General features: G+C 40.4%; 1 protein-coding gene across 7 annotated transcripts in view; it reads right to left on the bottom strand.

The window, feature by feature from the left end:
• The window catches only part of EPHB1 (EPH receptor B1), a 380,977-nt gene that overhangs the window by 45,594 nt on the left and 320,382 nt on the right, over nt 1–15,001 (bottom strand). For 5 of the 7 annotated variants that reach the window (XM_089671247.1, XM_089671241.1, XM_089671243.1 and 2 more), the window contains exons 10-13: nt 13,660–13,710; nt 9,775–9,897; nt 8,117–8,364; nt 3,423–3,638 (exon numbers count right to left, since the gene is read on the bottom strand). In XM_089671247.1, the coding sequence (XP_089527373.1) occupies nt 3,423–3,638; nt 8,117–8,364; nt 9,775–9,897; nt 13,660–13,710 (638 nt within the window). The remainder of the gene's footprint in view (nt 1–3,422; nt 3,639–8,116; nt 8,365–9,774; nt 9,898–13,659; nt 13,711–15,001) is intronic. The other 2 variants (XM_089671245.1, XM_089671246.1) reach the window with 1 other exon arrangement.

The raw sequence follows: 15,001 nt of genomic DNA, 5'->3' as shown, positions 1-15,001 counted from the left end.
CCCAGCAATGAATTCTCCCAAGCATCTGACTAACATAAACTGAAAAGTGCTTTATTCACTCATCACTTCTGAGAAATAAGCTATGCATTATGGATGGGATTTAGATGGGATTATAGTAAAAAAAAAAAAGGTAAAAGGTTGGGGGGAGGGGGGGAGCAACAAGAGGATCTGTAACGCTGACCAGATGTGAGCGGAGCCCAGAGACAAATCAGTTTCATTTAAACACTTCATCTCCATTATGTTTGTTGAGCAGAGATTTGCCATTATCCGGTATAAGAGAAGGTATGTGAGGCTTTGTTCTTTTATTTAACAAAGATTTATGTTTAAGGCACCAGCTCCCGTATTTTATGACTATTTATCTGAATTAAAGGTTTTGCAGATTAACCCTCCAAGTAGTAAGGAAGAAGAGATTTCAGTTCTACCATGAAATTTAGAATGGGGAGACGTCAGATTTTCCATCAACAGTATGCTGGATTCCAGAGCTAAGTGCGTTCATGTGCTGCTCGCTGTCTGTGGTGCGGCATTGTTCTGTATGCGGAAATACTGCAAAACCAAGCTGTGAGCAGATAAACACTTGACAGGCTTCATACTGTCCCATAGATCATCCACGAACTGTACAAGTATCAGACAAATGTGTTTTTCTTCTCATGTGTACATATAATGTGGTGCAGGGAACAAGCTACCTGCTCAGGGCTTCAGTTTTTCTCCACGCAGAGCTGTAGCATACCCCAGCATACCCCAATCCCCATTGTTGCTACTATGGCAATCTGGGAACCCATTTTAGTTACCTGTTTGTAATGCAGTTTCAGATAGTCCCATGATACTTACTGCACACTCCTTACTGTCTCTGACATTTAGAAAGTCATAAATGACTTGATTTTCATTCCTTCCATCATGAGTGGAAGGAAAGAAAATCGCTCAATTCCCCCATCAACATGGTCAGTGTTGATTGGGGAATGCCTCCCACAGAGCTATTGTTTTTTGCTGGCAGGGGGGCGCAGGGAGCAGGCAGAACACAATATTTACTGCTAGCAGCTACGTAATATAAAAATTCCAACAGACTGGTTGTACTCAAGTCAATCGATGGATCAACTTGGGTACCATCAGCCTGCCTATACGGTCCCTGCTGAATCCGCTGAATTTCGATCCATGTATGGCCTGCTTTAGCCCTAAGCTATTCCCACTTTGGGAGTTTGAACTTGATGACAAATTCATCAAGCAGAGAGATAACAAATAACCACCTCAGGGTTCAAAAAGCAAAACTAGCAATCCAACAAAGAATGGGGCCAATAGTACTGACTTCTATAGTATGGAAGAAAAATTAGAAGCATGCATTGTTACCTGAGCTGCAGAAGGAGCTTTTTAATTGGGTGGAATAAAGCATACACAAACAAATTATGCCATGTTTCCCAACTGGAAGAGTTCCTGCACTGATGTGTAGAATTTGTACCTTAAAAAACCCTATATACCTCTAAATAGGTGGATGACTGCACACCAGCTATGCTGTTGGTATCTTTGTTAAATCCCAAAATCGGCATACACGATACGAGGTACAAATCCTTTTACGCATTTCACACTCTTCAGCGGTCAGTCATAAAGCAGTCATCTACCTATTTAGAGGTATATGTGGTCAGTGATGAGCTGCACTTCCCATAAGAATACATGTGAATTTAACATATATATGTACGTTATTTATCTGTAAAAGCTTCTTTTGTGTAAACATTGAAAAGTCCTGAGTGCTGCTTGGCACTGCAAGGTTGGATGTGATGTCAGCAGAATCATCAGGCTCAGGACTGTCACTCAAGTGATAATCTACAGTATTCCTATGTGTTCCGCCCCCTTGACACCGACAACTACATGAACGACTATGCAGAGAGATGATGGGGGGGTGGGAGTTGAACCAGCACAGAGAGTAATTATTTAGACCCTCCCAGAAAAGGAGGGAATTGGTCCTTTCTAGATCAGTCTAGCTTTCTATGAAGTTCAAAGACACACCGCAAATTAATAAAAATGTAATTTATGGAAAGAAAAACACTGCAAGCAAGTACCTAAAATGATTACAGGTACTTAATTAGCACTGTCAATTTATGCAGCGCTTTATATATATGTTGTACATTCACATCAGTCCCTGACCCTCAAGGGGCGTACAATCTAAGGTCCCTAACTCACATTCATACATACACATACTAGAGCCATTTAAGACAGGAGCCAATTAACCTACCAGCATGTCTTTGGAGTGTGGGAGGACACCCATGCAGGCACAGGGAGAACATGCAAACTCCAGGCAGGTGGTGCCACGGCTGGGATTCAAACCAATGACCCTAGTGCTGCCAGGCGGAAGTGCTAACCATTTATACACTGTGCTGCTCTAGCTTGATTTTTACAAACTTTCAACTGCAGTTTTTAATTTGGTGATGGCGTCTATTAAAAGTGTGTCTAAAACCACAACATTTTAATATTTTTGAGTGATGAGAAGTTAGAACCACCTGTCATGTTCTTACTGTTATGTCCCCACTAAGTAGGTACACACCAGGAAGAAAGTAAAGAAAAATAAAACATTTTGAGTTGCTATCTAGACAGGAAGTCTTCTACACAGTCACTTGTTAACTGTCCAGGAGAGGGTCCCCCTCACTTTTTACAGCTTTTCTTTTGCTTCCTGTGGTTGTGTTGTCTATGGGACAAGAAAAGGGGCCAAATCTTGCCGGTGGGACAAAAAAACTGAAAAAAAAATTCCTTATTTAAAGTTTTGCCTATATGTATACTTTAAATTTAAAATCCAGGAACTTACCCACTTCCTAAAATTTGCTGTCTTACTAAGGGTGAAGTCCAGTGAGGTGTATGCCATCTCATGACGTATCTCTTATCTACAACTGACAGTTTTACAGCTATCCAATTACTCACAGAAATCTGACAGAAGAGACACTGCTTTCTTACACAGTGGCAGCTCTGCTCACACTGCCCCTCACCTCCTCTGGCCATTCAAAGAAATATATGAATAGGTTCACATAATACAAAGTGCTCTGCGACTGGACAGGAGGAGGAGAGGGGCGGGCAGAGAGGCTGCATGGGGCTCTGCAGCTGCTGGAGCTGAGACCAGAAGATTTGGCATCAGTGTGCTGGAAGTATAGCGATGGCAACACTCCCAGTGCTCAGTAAAAATGTACATTGGAAATGAAAGAGGTATGCACCTCACTGGACTTAACCCATAGTAATCTGGCACATCTAAAAAGGTGCCTAAATTCTCTGAGTTCAATCTTAAGCATTTAATCAAAGAGACAGGTCAATGGAGTCCTCAAGAGCTACAAGAAATCATTGGATGGTTTAACTCTACAGCATCTCTCAAAGTCAGAGGTATTCATTTTGGATGGACTGACCCTTTAAATAACACATTCAATGTTCTTTAGAAGCCTCAATCATCTTACCAAGGAGCTGGTGTAGGTTGGATCTGATGTATCATCCTGCAGATAGCGAGAGAGCCCAAAGTCAGACACCTTGCACACCAGGTTGCTATTCACCAGGATATTCCTGGCTGCCAGGTCTCTGTGAACATAATTCATTTCCGATAGATACTTCATGCCAGCTGCAATACCTCGGAGCATTCCCACCAGCTGGATCACTGTAAACTGCCCGTCATTTTGCTAAACAAGATTAAAAAGAGTTAAACTTTTACTTTGAATAATTTCAATTAAATGTACAACCCAACCTTGTTTGTTAATAAAATACAAAAATCTTTTCTAGAACAGTATAATTATATTTATTCTGAATAAAACAACTTCATCTACTCTATAGAAAAGTTCTGTAAACCCAGGACTGCAAATCCTTGTTCAGGTATTACCTTTCTTTCTGCACCATAAAACACCAAGGACTTTATATTCCGTACATTCAGCTAATAAACAGGCTAAGCTCACAGAAGCTGCTATAATACTGCTGTGCGCAAATTGTAATAAGCCACGCTCACTCTGTTCACTGGGAGACACAAGGGAGAGCCAGGAGAAGGTGGGTACTAATATGAATGTTGCAGAATGGTAAGTGATAATGCAGATCATTAGCAAAATAAAGTTTATTATATAGCTCAGTAAGACCATGGACACACAACTGCTTTGTTCTCTGATGCTCTCCTATGTTTTTGTGGAAGAACAGATGGAAAACAGAGGGTGGTATAGCATATTCAAGAATGTATTGCATAAACATGCTGGCCTCAATGTATAGATCAAAGAAAAATGTGAGAAAGAACTCTGCACGGTGCTTTTTTCCCCTTGATTCTCTTTTTCTAATTACTAAAGCTTAGCTTCAAGCAGATATTAAAAAAAAAATAATGCAGCTTGTATTTATTAATACATCCATAAATGTATTTTTGAATGCAAGAAGTGTAAGTACCTGAATGTGACTTGCTATTGGCCATTTGCTATCCCCTGTACAGCAGAGCTCAGACTGGAGGAGTGAAAAACCGTGGAAAGAGACAATCAGTTGTGCTGCACTGCAAGGAACATGCTGATAGAAGGAGAGTGACAGAGAAACACGCTCATAGGTCTTCTGCTTCTTTTTTCACTACCACTCACAGGCTGGGGAAGGGGCAAGACCTCAAAGTGTTACTAAACTACAGCACAGAAAAATCAGGTCTCCTTCCATGCTAGACAGGGCTGGGTGGTGTTGCAGAGGACTGGATGAACAGAAATATAAATCCTTTGGCAGGTAAAACAGCTCTTATATGTATTTTATCTGTGTATTTAGCTCTGTCCTCTGTCAAAAGAAGAGTGATAGCTGTGTGTAAGCAGGTGTTTACAAGTTGTTCTGGTTGAGTCCATGGTTACATATATTAAGTTAGATAATTCTTCATGCTGCCCAGCTAGGAAAGAGTTAAACTCTTCACAATACTTTCCCAGGCATTTTTGGCTCTAGCCTCCACCCTGCATTATAAAAAGGGGGGTGACTCTGCTCACGGATGCTTGGCTGTGGTCTGGATGGGAAGTGTGACTATAGTCTAAAGGAGCGATGTAGCCCACACCAACCTACAGCGCTCTCCTAAAAGGGAACTACACCTAGAGCCAGGACAATGCCAGTCCACGAACTCTATGGACATTGACTTTGGAGAAGGTATTCACTGGGCAACCTGTGGTAGACAGTTAGGGACAAACTTTGCCATTAATGATGTGTTGCTGGACTGTACTTTGGGCACATTCAGTAAAAATTCTTTACCTGTTTTTGGCCTGGTCTGAAGTTAATGCAAAGGGGTGCATGGTGGTATATGGCATATAAAAAAGAACAGGGCCAGTCACATGCACACGGGTGTGAAGAGGAAGACCTGTAGTTACCAAAGGCAACCAGTACTAGGGAAGTGATTTGGCAGCCAGACAACAGAAGAGTAGTACCAACATGGGTGATGAGTTCTGTTTAGCGAAGGGATCAGCTCTCCGATTCCCTCCCTAGCGGTCAGTGCCCTGAAGCACTGGAAGTGGAGACCTCATGGACCTACAGGAGGAGTTAACAGAGTGAAGTTGTGGATGTAGCAGGCAACAGCTCGTAACATGGCGGGAGCCATGCTCTATTCATGGGAGTGAGGTGACAGGAAAGTTGGACTCAGCGATGTCCCCCTCTAAATGCTACATTCCAAAGGAAAAAGGAGGCAGCATCATGGGACAAAGTGTTTCACAGTATGGAGCCTCAGGCTTGTTACACAGTTGCATAAGGTGTATGGTTCACTTCTAAGGACATGCTGCCGCCTTAATGCTGAGTTAACATGAACGCCTGGTCCCGGGCATTAGTGAGCACATACATGAGGAAAGGTACCCCCTTGTGTAAGAGCGAGTCGGCCCTGCCCACATGTGTAAATGTGCCTCAAGTAACAATGTACCATTTTCAAGTTAATATTTTTTCAGAACAGCACTAAAATATTTTTTAAACAGAATGCCTTGCAATTTTGCTGCATCTCTGCCTACTAGTGCAAATCAGCCACATCCAGACACCTACTGCTACATTTCTTTAAACCGAGCATACACAGAAAAGATAAGTGGCCTAAGATAGGACATGTGGCCTATTTGTGCCACATATACATGCCTAAAGTAGTCATGTAACCTAAGTGCTGGGCAGATGCATTCATAATTCATTCGGCTGCAGATACTTTCTATGTTGTCCGGGGATAGGCAGTTTGAATGGCCAGTTGTCAGGCCTATTAAAGTGTGATCATTTGTGAAGTAGGTTAGTAGGAAATGTACTGCTCTTTTCCGAACAGTCTAGGATGTTAGATTAGCTTCCAATGTGGCAAGCTTTGCTATAAGTCCACCATTGACACTATCCCACATCTCAAAGAGGGATAACCAATCTCCTGGTGCCTTCCTCAGTAATACACCAATTCCAGGATGGTTTCAGGAATCCACTTTACTGCAGTGACTGTAAATGCCACGTGGTGTCAGAGTGACCATACAGTTACCATAACTATATGAATTCAAAACCATAACAAAATAGCTTGAAAGGAGTATGATACAGTATATATCAATTTGTGCCATTGTGAATACCAACTGCACAAAGAAGGATTGGCCTTGGCATGTATGTTCTAATTAAGGTTTAGAATTAGAGCACAGATTGAAAGATGGGGGTGGACATACATACAAATTCCATTTAGACAAAATGTATAGAAATGATGGGGGTGGGCATACATACAAATTCAATTTAAATAGAATAAATTTAGACAGAATCCATAGATTTATAAATTTCATTAAGAGAGGCTCACTGAGAGGTAACTGAAGCCAAGCCCCAGTGCAGCTAGGCCTGAGTGCTAACAGCTAAGCAACCACATTGTAATATGTTCATTGTGTCCTTTCACACTTACTCCAATAGACAGGAATATTCTGGCAGCAGAATCTCTTTAGAATGTAATGGGAAAAAAAATCCTTTGCTTCGAGGAAAAACATGACATAAACAGAAAGTCCTGACAGAAACACAAGTGAGTAGAGAGCAGGTGATACATTTGAGAGACTCCCCTGGCACATACAGGTTCCTATGTATTCTGTACAGGTGCACTGCTATCCAGGCTCTGCTCTACTCCATATTATGCTCCTTCTAAGACACAGGAAGCCCCTGAGGACTGGATCCTATAACCTACTTTCAGGAGGAACCAAGGCTCCAATTAATGTCCCTATTTTTATCTGGAGGCTGAAATTAGATTTTTTTAGGTCATCTGCAGCCAGCATTTGGCTGGTACTTAATCTTCACAATCACACTTCAGTGTCTCCAGACAAATTAATCAATATAGGACAAGAATGCTCACTATGTATATACGCATTCCTGTGTGTCTGAGCAGAACCTTTTATTAAAGGAAACAAGTATTCTAATGCACGACCCCTCTAATTTCCAACTAAGAAAGTGATAACATACGTGTCTGCAAAAATAAAGAGGTTGTTTAGGACATGCAAAAAATCCTATGCATACCATTAAAAAAATTAAGTAGCTTGTCAAGTGTAATGAAATCAAACATATCTCTGCATATATTTGTGTTTTGCACCTATTGTAGAAAATGTTGATAAAATGTATGCTTTCTGTGTGCTTTTTTACTGTAGAGGCTTATGGGTTTGCCTACGCAAGGTATTATTTTAGCCTTTTAGGTCTAGGCAATACCTCATCTCAGAGTAGGGACATCAACCATTAACCATTATTAAAAAGAAGCTCCAAAATGGCCTGACCTAACCCTGTGAAACCTGAAGTAGCACATGCATTCAGGTATAATTCATTAATCTTCAGAGTTGAGAAAGCTCTTCCATGTCTTAAAAATCCCTATGCCTTCCAAGCAAGTGTTGGTGGGCTAAGGAATAGGTACCCATGTAACATGGTATTATTAACTGGTATTATTAACAAAAATTATAAGGTTCTGTTGTGTGTTGATTCAAGGCTATCCACACAAAGTAGAAGAACTGATGTCAGCAGTATTAATGCATAACATCTCAACCTTTTACAGTCTAAAACTGAGACTTTTGTAAGTCTTGCCCACAAGACTCTAATGCTAGGCTATACAGCACACTAACCTACAGTAACTAATGAGATTTCACATCACAGGAGTTAAATTAAAGGAATTCTGTTATTAAGAAGTTTGGAATATATGACAAAACAGTGAAGAGTGGCTTACCCGTAGGAAAGAGTCCAGTGCACCATTTTCCATGAACTCAGTAATGATCATCACAGGTCGGCTCTTGGTCACCACACCTTCCAGTCGGATGATGTTGGGATGATCAAACTGACCCATAATGCTTGCTTCACTTAGGAAATCCCTTCTTTGCTTTTCAGAATATCCAGCTTTAAGGGTTTTGATAGCAACATAGATTTCCCTTTTCCCAGGGAGCTTCAGGCGGCCCTTGTACACCTCCCCAAACTCTCCTGAAGGCCAGAAACAAGCATGTCATTAAGCACTGATGTACAGGAGATATCTATGATCAAGAGGATGCCAAAGATCAGAAGGGTAACTAAAAATTCCTTCTGATCTCTGGCATCCTACTTCATATTTCATACCGATCCCACAAGCTGTCAATGAATTCCACTTTATTTATATTTTATGCTCTTCCACTAATACTAACAGTATATTTTTATTTAATCATTCAGAGCACTCCCATTTGTAAAGAAAGTACCTACAGTATGTGCAAACATATTCCTTTAAATATGTAAATCCAAAATTTTATTGGGGGGGGGGGGGATTAGGCTTTTCTGTTATCTGGGACTCTCACTGTCAGAGAGACTATAGTTTCACCAGACAGGAAGTGAAGGAAAGCTTACAAGAGGAAAATATTGGTTCTAGCCTTCTCCCACAATACAGAAAAAAGCATTTCTGTTTATACCTTTTTCCCATTGCCACCAGCTGACAGTGTGTTTGAGGCAACTTTGCAGCTCTTCCCAGATTAACTCATTACTATGCTGTGTATAGCCTGAATAGTCTATTCTGTGGAAAGATTTAATACCAGGACATGAAATTACACATTTGCAACTGAATGAGTCATATCTCCTCACTCCTAGGAGATATGGACCTGTATGGAGTTTTGGTTAGACCTAGGTAGTCAACACAGGAAAGGAAGTGTGGGCTTTCTTAGTAGACAGCCTAGTATGTTCCATCTACAAAGCAACAACCACTAAATTCAAATTAAAAAAAGGTTAACTTGTAAAACAGTTAATGAAGCAATTTATGGGTACATGAATACGATCATAAAAAACACAGTTACTAGAATCTAGGATCTTGCTGGCAGAAGGTGGCAGTAAGATCTCAAATTAAAAAGTGATCTGTGCATTGTATGCATACGATATTTGAGCTACATTTACAGGCGTACAGCATAAATGGCCCTGTTGCTAGTACACAAGAAAGCCGCCTAGCATCCTTTCGTTGCTAGGATACAGGTGAATTCTCAAGGATACAAGAAACTTTTGAAAGAATACAGCACACATTTACTGGTCTTAAGCCGCTATGTGCATTGGTCCATAGAAGACTATACACCTGTGTTCAAAAGAGTAAAAAAAAACCAAAAGAACTGTGTTTTTCATCGCTGTGTGCATGATCCCTGTAGAAGTAATTTTAAAAAACTTGAGACATCAGACAAGATGAAGACCCTACTTCATGGCGCACATATGAGTTCAGTGCAGACGAGGATGCTCTGTCCATATATTTTCCTTGATGTACTCGAAATGTTAGTAAACATTTCTGCTATTACAAGCAGTTCGGGTTTGTCTGCACACATTGTGTTGACATAGTCAGCAAGAATTGTAGAATTGCTCTTGAATGTTTGTGGAAAAGTTAATGCCCACCTGCCCCAATAACTTCTTCAATCTTCACAAAAGAGACATCAATCTCCTTGGCAAATTCCCTCACAGCTTCGTTGGGATCTTCATATGTGAAGGGGTCGATGTAAATTTTCATTCCTGGAGAGCCTGAAAACAAAAGAACACAGATAAGTTAGGTAGATGCTCTTTAGTAAGAAGTTCTCGGGTCTTGTGTTTGATATCACTATCTGCTACATAGAAGAACTGCCACAGTTGGAAACATAAATTATACAGCATCAGTGGCTTCCTGCCAAGATCTCTTAGGCTGGATTGGTCCTAAGCTAAGATGATTACTGTTGACTCTGAAGGGGATCTGTCGTGTTTTTGTACAGCATTCATGTAGTTGTGTAGACTTCTGATGACTCCATCTATAGCCAGAAGATACTGGAAACCTTACCATGCACAGAAGTAATATGTAACTGTTCCTGTGCACATGAATCATTGTTCATACATCAACATTATACCAGAATTTGGTGTGCTGGATGGACTCTGCCATGAATGACCCCAAATTAGTAAGAGTGTTACAGCAAGTACATGAATGGCTGCATTGACTGGTAAAGTAAGACCATTTTCTTCCTGGAAAAAAGGGAAAAGCCATGGCTGGTAAGATTTTTTTTATTAAAGTGAACCTCTAGCCAGACTATGAGCATATAGGTATTTACATATGTAAATTTATACAAACCGGCTTCATAACACGCCCTCACTAACCTCTAAAGCTCAAAGGCCTCATTTACAGGGACGGTTAGCAGCTCTTGTGTGCTGAGGTGTGAAATCTATAGTGGTTTCTGGTTCTTGGGAAGTCACACATTCCACATACAGCTGCCAATACAAATTAATGGCTGTACATGGAAATGATTGGGTAAACATTGATGACTTCAGCATCAAAGTTTATCTGTCCATCCATGTTCAGTGACAATAGCTGTATTTGGGTAAGTGTCGAGCCATTACATACAGACATTCACTTGTATTGGCAGTTGTGTGTGGCAAGTTCAGCTCCCCAAGGACCAGAAAGCATCAGAGATTTTACATGTATGAGGCCAATTGAAGTAACTCATTCTCAAAGTTTATAGCAGCTCAACCCATCTACCCTTGCTTTCTCTGGCGACAGTGACTTAGCAGTCTACCACCCTTCAAATGTAAACACAATGCAGGCATGTAAGCTGTTCAGAAACCAACTACAAACTTTCAGAGTTTCGGTTGTGAAAATTGAGCATGAGTTACTCCACAATGTCTGCAGCTAAAGAGATCAGGAAGGGTATGTTAAGAATATGTATATACTTGAATGTCCATAGCCCAGTGTAAGGTTAATTTTAGGGAGATATGAGGATAAGGTTTAGGTAAGCAAACTTTCATTTTAGTTGCTACTATATCTTTCAGCCTCAATATTTTTCTGGATAACAACACACTTTCAGAGGCACTTTGATCTTGGTGTGTGTATTACACAAGTGATGTTTGGAAATGTATGCAATTTGTTTTTATGAAATTGTTAAAATACAGGTCCACTTTGTTAGCGTCAAAGGGGTGCAAGGGATTTGTTTTATTGTGCATACATATTGTTTTCCATTGATATATATACTGTACAGTATATATATATATATACACACACTGTATATACAATTGCAAATAAAAAACTCACAGAAATTCAGATAAAGATCAGTAGCATGCACACAAATGTTTTATGTTAGGTGTCCAATTCCTGACATATAGTAAAAAAAAAAGGTTGTGCACACACATATAATTTTTTGGTATATGTCAATGCTATCACATCTTCAGCTCCATTGCAGCAAATATTTCTTATTTTTACAGGAGCTCTGATTGTGCAGGTTCTTCTTCCTATCTCATCTATAAAAAAATGATTTCTGTGGATCTGACAATCTTTCAGAGGACATGATTAAATCTTCTCCAGTCTTTGTCCATGTGAGGAAATGAAGATTTGATATTGCTGTGACACTAGATCTTCTCTCTCCCCCCACCACCAGTTTATCTTACCTTGCGAGTCCCGTATATCTATCCAGCCATCAGTCTCTACCCCTCCTCACCTTACTCACCTCTCAACGCTTCTCGGCCCCTCCTGCTCCTCTTCCCTCTCTCCTTACAGGAATCTTGGTTCCTTTCTCTCATCCCTCATCACTCACCAATCCTCCATTCTGGCTTTATCTGCATTTTATAATGAAATCATCATTCCATTATCCTCCTACTTCATCACTGTGTCCTGGGGTAAAGGAAGGTTTGTTCCTTGTGTCCCAGGTTCTCTGTTCAGTATTGTCGATAATATGCACTTTGTGAAAAAAAAAATTCAATTTGGAGTTCTCTGTTCTGCTTCCAGGAAGTCATTGGCATTTGCGTATCAGCTCGATCATTTGTTCTTTCACAGCCCAAGATGACAGCAACACATTGCAAAGGAGGTTAATCTTTCTGATCTTAGCGGGTTAATTAATTTTCACCCTGACTGTAGCCAAGAAGCTTTCTGGAGAAAGGACAGACATAATTTCTGGCACTTCTCTCCAGCTAAAAGGCCTGCTGTAAACAAATTGGGCAATAAGAGATGCATTTATTTGCCCAAATGGCACAATAAAAAAGGCTGGCGACTTAATTCTCCTGCCTGAAAGAACCTTTACATAATGCAAAATCTTTATTATTTTCATAATGCCACCTTTCAGCATGTTTATGGAAATATGCAAAATCAAAAGATAATTTTCACAAGGACAATTATTTCTTTTTTATGTTTAAATATATCTCTGCACTCTTTTGTCAGCAATAAATGCTTACCGCCAAGAGGGCTAGTAGCAGCAAATTTTCCATTAACCCCTTACTACTGATTCATCTTTGGTCTATAAACTATACCAAACACATCGCCGGTCTCCCTAACATTGCATGAGTAGTATGATTGAATTAGTCTTCATGACATCTTCCATAAAATGATGCATGATGGAAGTGCTCATGAAAAAGTCAGGGTAAAATTGGCCTGTGATGCTAAGAAATGAAGGATGATGCAAAATGATCACCAAAATGTTGAAGGTTGGAGAACAGGATTGTGCAAAATATGCTTAAAAATTAAGTATTTCATTAAAGGATAATTCCATTAAAACTGTTTATATGTAAAATGGCAGTCACAATTTTAAACTATAAGGCCTCTTTCACATGGGTTACCAGCAGGTAATAAAGATAGGCCCCCCAGCCACCCACCTAAAAAATAAAATTGAGTCGCAGGAGGCTGTTTACAATTTAATGAGTCATGCTAAATTGAAAGGCAGCATCAACTATCAAACTTGGCCATGGGGCAGCGCCACAACTGCAAGGAAATCACTTGGCTGGTGGCTGTGGCACATTTGCTCCATTATAAAATGCCTCCAAAATGCCTGACAGAGGCTTCTTAGCCACACTCTAAAAAGTGATCCACCATGGACCACTTTTCAGAGTATTGGCTAGTGTGAACCTAGCCTTAACCTTTAATGAAAATACAGCTTGAAGCTAAACTCCAAGCAGAAATAAAGACAAGATTAAAGCATAACTAAACCCAATAACAAAAATGTAGTATATTATAGCTTACCAGTTCTTAAATGTGGTGGCTGCATTAGTTTTACTTTTTTCAGATTAGACTATTTTAACCATTGTGATCACATGATACATACGGGGTGCTGTGATTGGTACCATGTGATAGCTGTGGGTCGATCACAGCATCACAATACTAAGCACAACTATTATGAATGAGTTTCATAACAGTTATGTTGACATTGTAATCACGTGACAAGCGGCCGGTTACTGGGATCTGCAATCTGCTGTGTCTGGACAGGTTTGTCGCTTACCCGCCTGTGCCGCCCGCCCACAGTACATGTACTGGAACAGGTAAAGTAAGTATAGAAAATATACCTGTGGATCTTGCCAAAAATGCAGTAGTCTTGTCACTTCCTGTGAGCGGACCTGGAAGCATAAAACAATTGTATCTTTCTTTCATGGTTGTAAGTCCATCCTAGTAGGCTTCCACCATAGAGGTGACAGGAAGTGTGTTATTAGCAGCATCACCAGGTGAAAATAAAGAAAAACAAATCCTGAAAAAAGAAAACTAATGCAGGCCCCAGATCTATGGGCTGGTACGCTGAAATATATTAAATTTTTTTTGTTTTTGGGTTTAGCTACACCAACTTTAAGGGCGTCTCGGTTTCTGTATACATATATTCCGGTATATAATATTGATGTCGTTTTCACAGTGAGAGACTGGTGTTTTACTGTTGTCGACGTTTCAATGACAAAAGTAATTTTCTAAAGTACAAGCACAAAAAATATTTAGGACAAGATTTGAAGGCAAAAATGCTGCTTACCAGCCCACATCCTGTTAGCTTTTCTCATGTAACAGTATGCTCCTTAGCCAGTCTAGTGTAAGAATGTGGGCCATGCTCAACACTAAGACTGACAGATTGGGGACAAGCAGTGTGGTGCAGGCTGAAACCTGCAGCCTGGCTATTATTTACTTTGTCATAAGAAACCTATTAGCAGATAAATGAAGGGACAACTCTAGCAAGAAATCAAGATTCATCACATGTGACAAGTGCTGTGATTGGAGACCATAGTACAGGCGAGAGCTGGCAGCTGCAGTCTCTGAGTGATGTGCAATAGGAGCCTGACCTGATAACACAAGAAACAGGAAAGTGGGGAAGGGGAGGCAGGTAACAAAGACAACATAGTATAACACACCAAGAAAACACAATGGAAAATGACATTATATAAAGGCATTATTGTCCTATTCTTTGTGGGGAAAAATACAAAACCTTTTTACTGGAAAAAAAGGAAATGATGAATGCCAGATTTAATTTACATTCAATTATAAATAATCCAAATTTATAAACTGATCTTTAGTATCATTTTTCTCATTATACAAAGGGCCCCTTTCACACGAAGGGTTTGAGAAGGTCCACCTGTCAGTTTCAGGCAGACCTGATCGGACCCTCAATTCACCCGTTTACACCCACCTACCACCAATCTGACCTGGTACGCTTAAAAATGGAAGGGAATCTGCCACCCTCTGTTTAGGTGGATTGGATCAGATCGGGGAGACAGCAGATTTCAATTAGTCCTGGCCACCCATACAGCAGAGCGGCTTTGTCCGTGTCAACACTGCATAAACTGAGCAGACACTGACCTGTCATCTGCCCACTATGCTCTCATAAGTAGGGGAGCAGCAGACAGATCCCCTGCTGATCTAAACAGAGTCCGC

This window comes from Staurois parvus, unplaced genomic scaffold, assembly GCF_062004578.1.
Source record: "Staurois parvus isolate SC_StPar_1 unplaced genomic scaffold, SC_StPar_1.0 ptg000102l, whole genome shotgun sequence".
In the NCBI taxonomy this organism is placed as follows: Eukaryota; Metazoa; Chordata; class Amphibia; order Anura; family Ranidae; genus Staurois; species Staurois parvus.
Note: the sequence above shows the minus strand (reverse complement) of the source record. Positions and strands in the feature narration are given on the sequence as shown.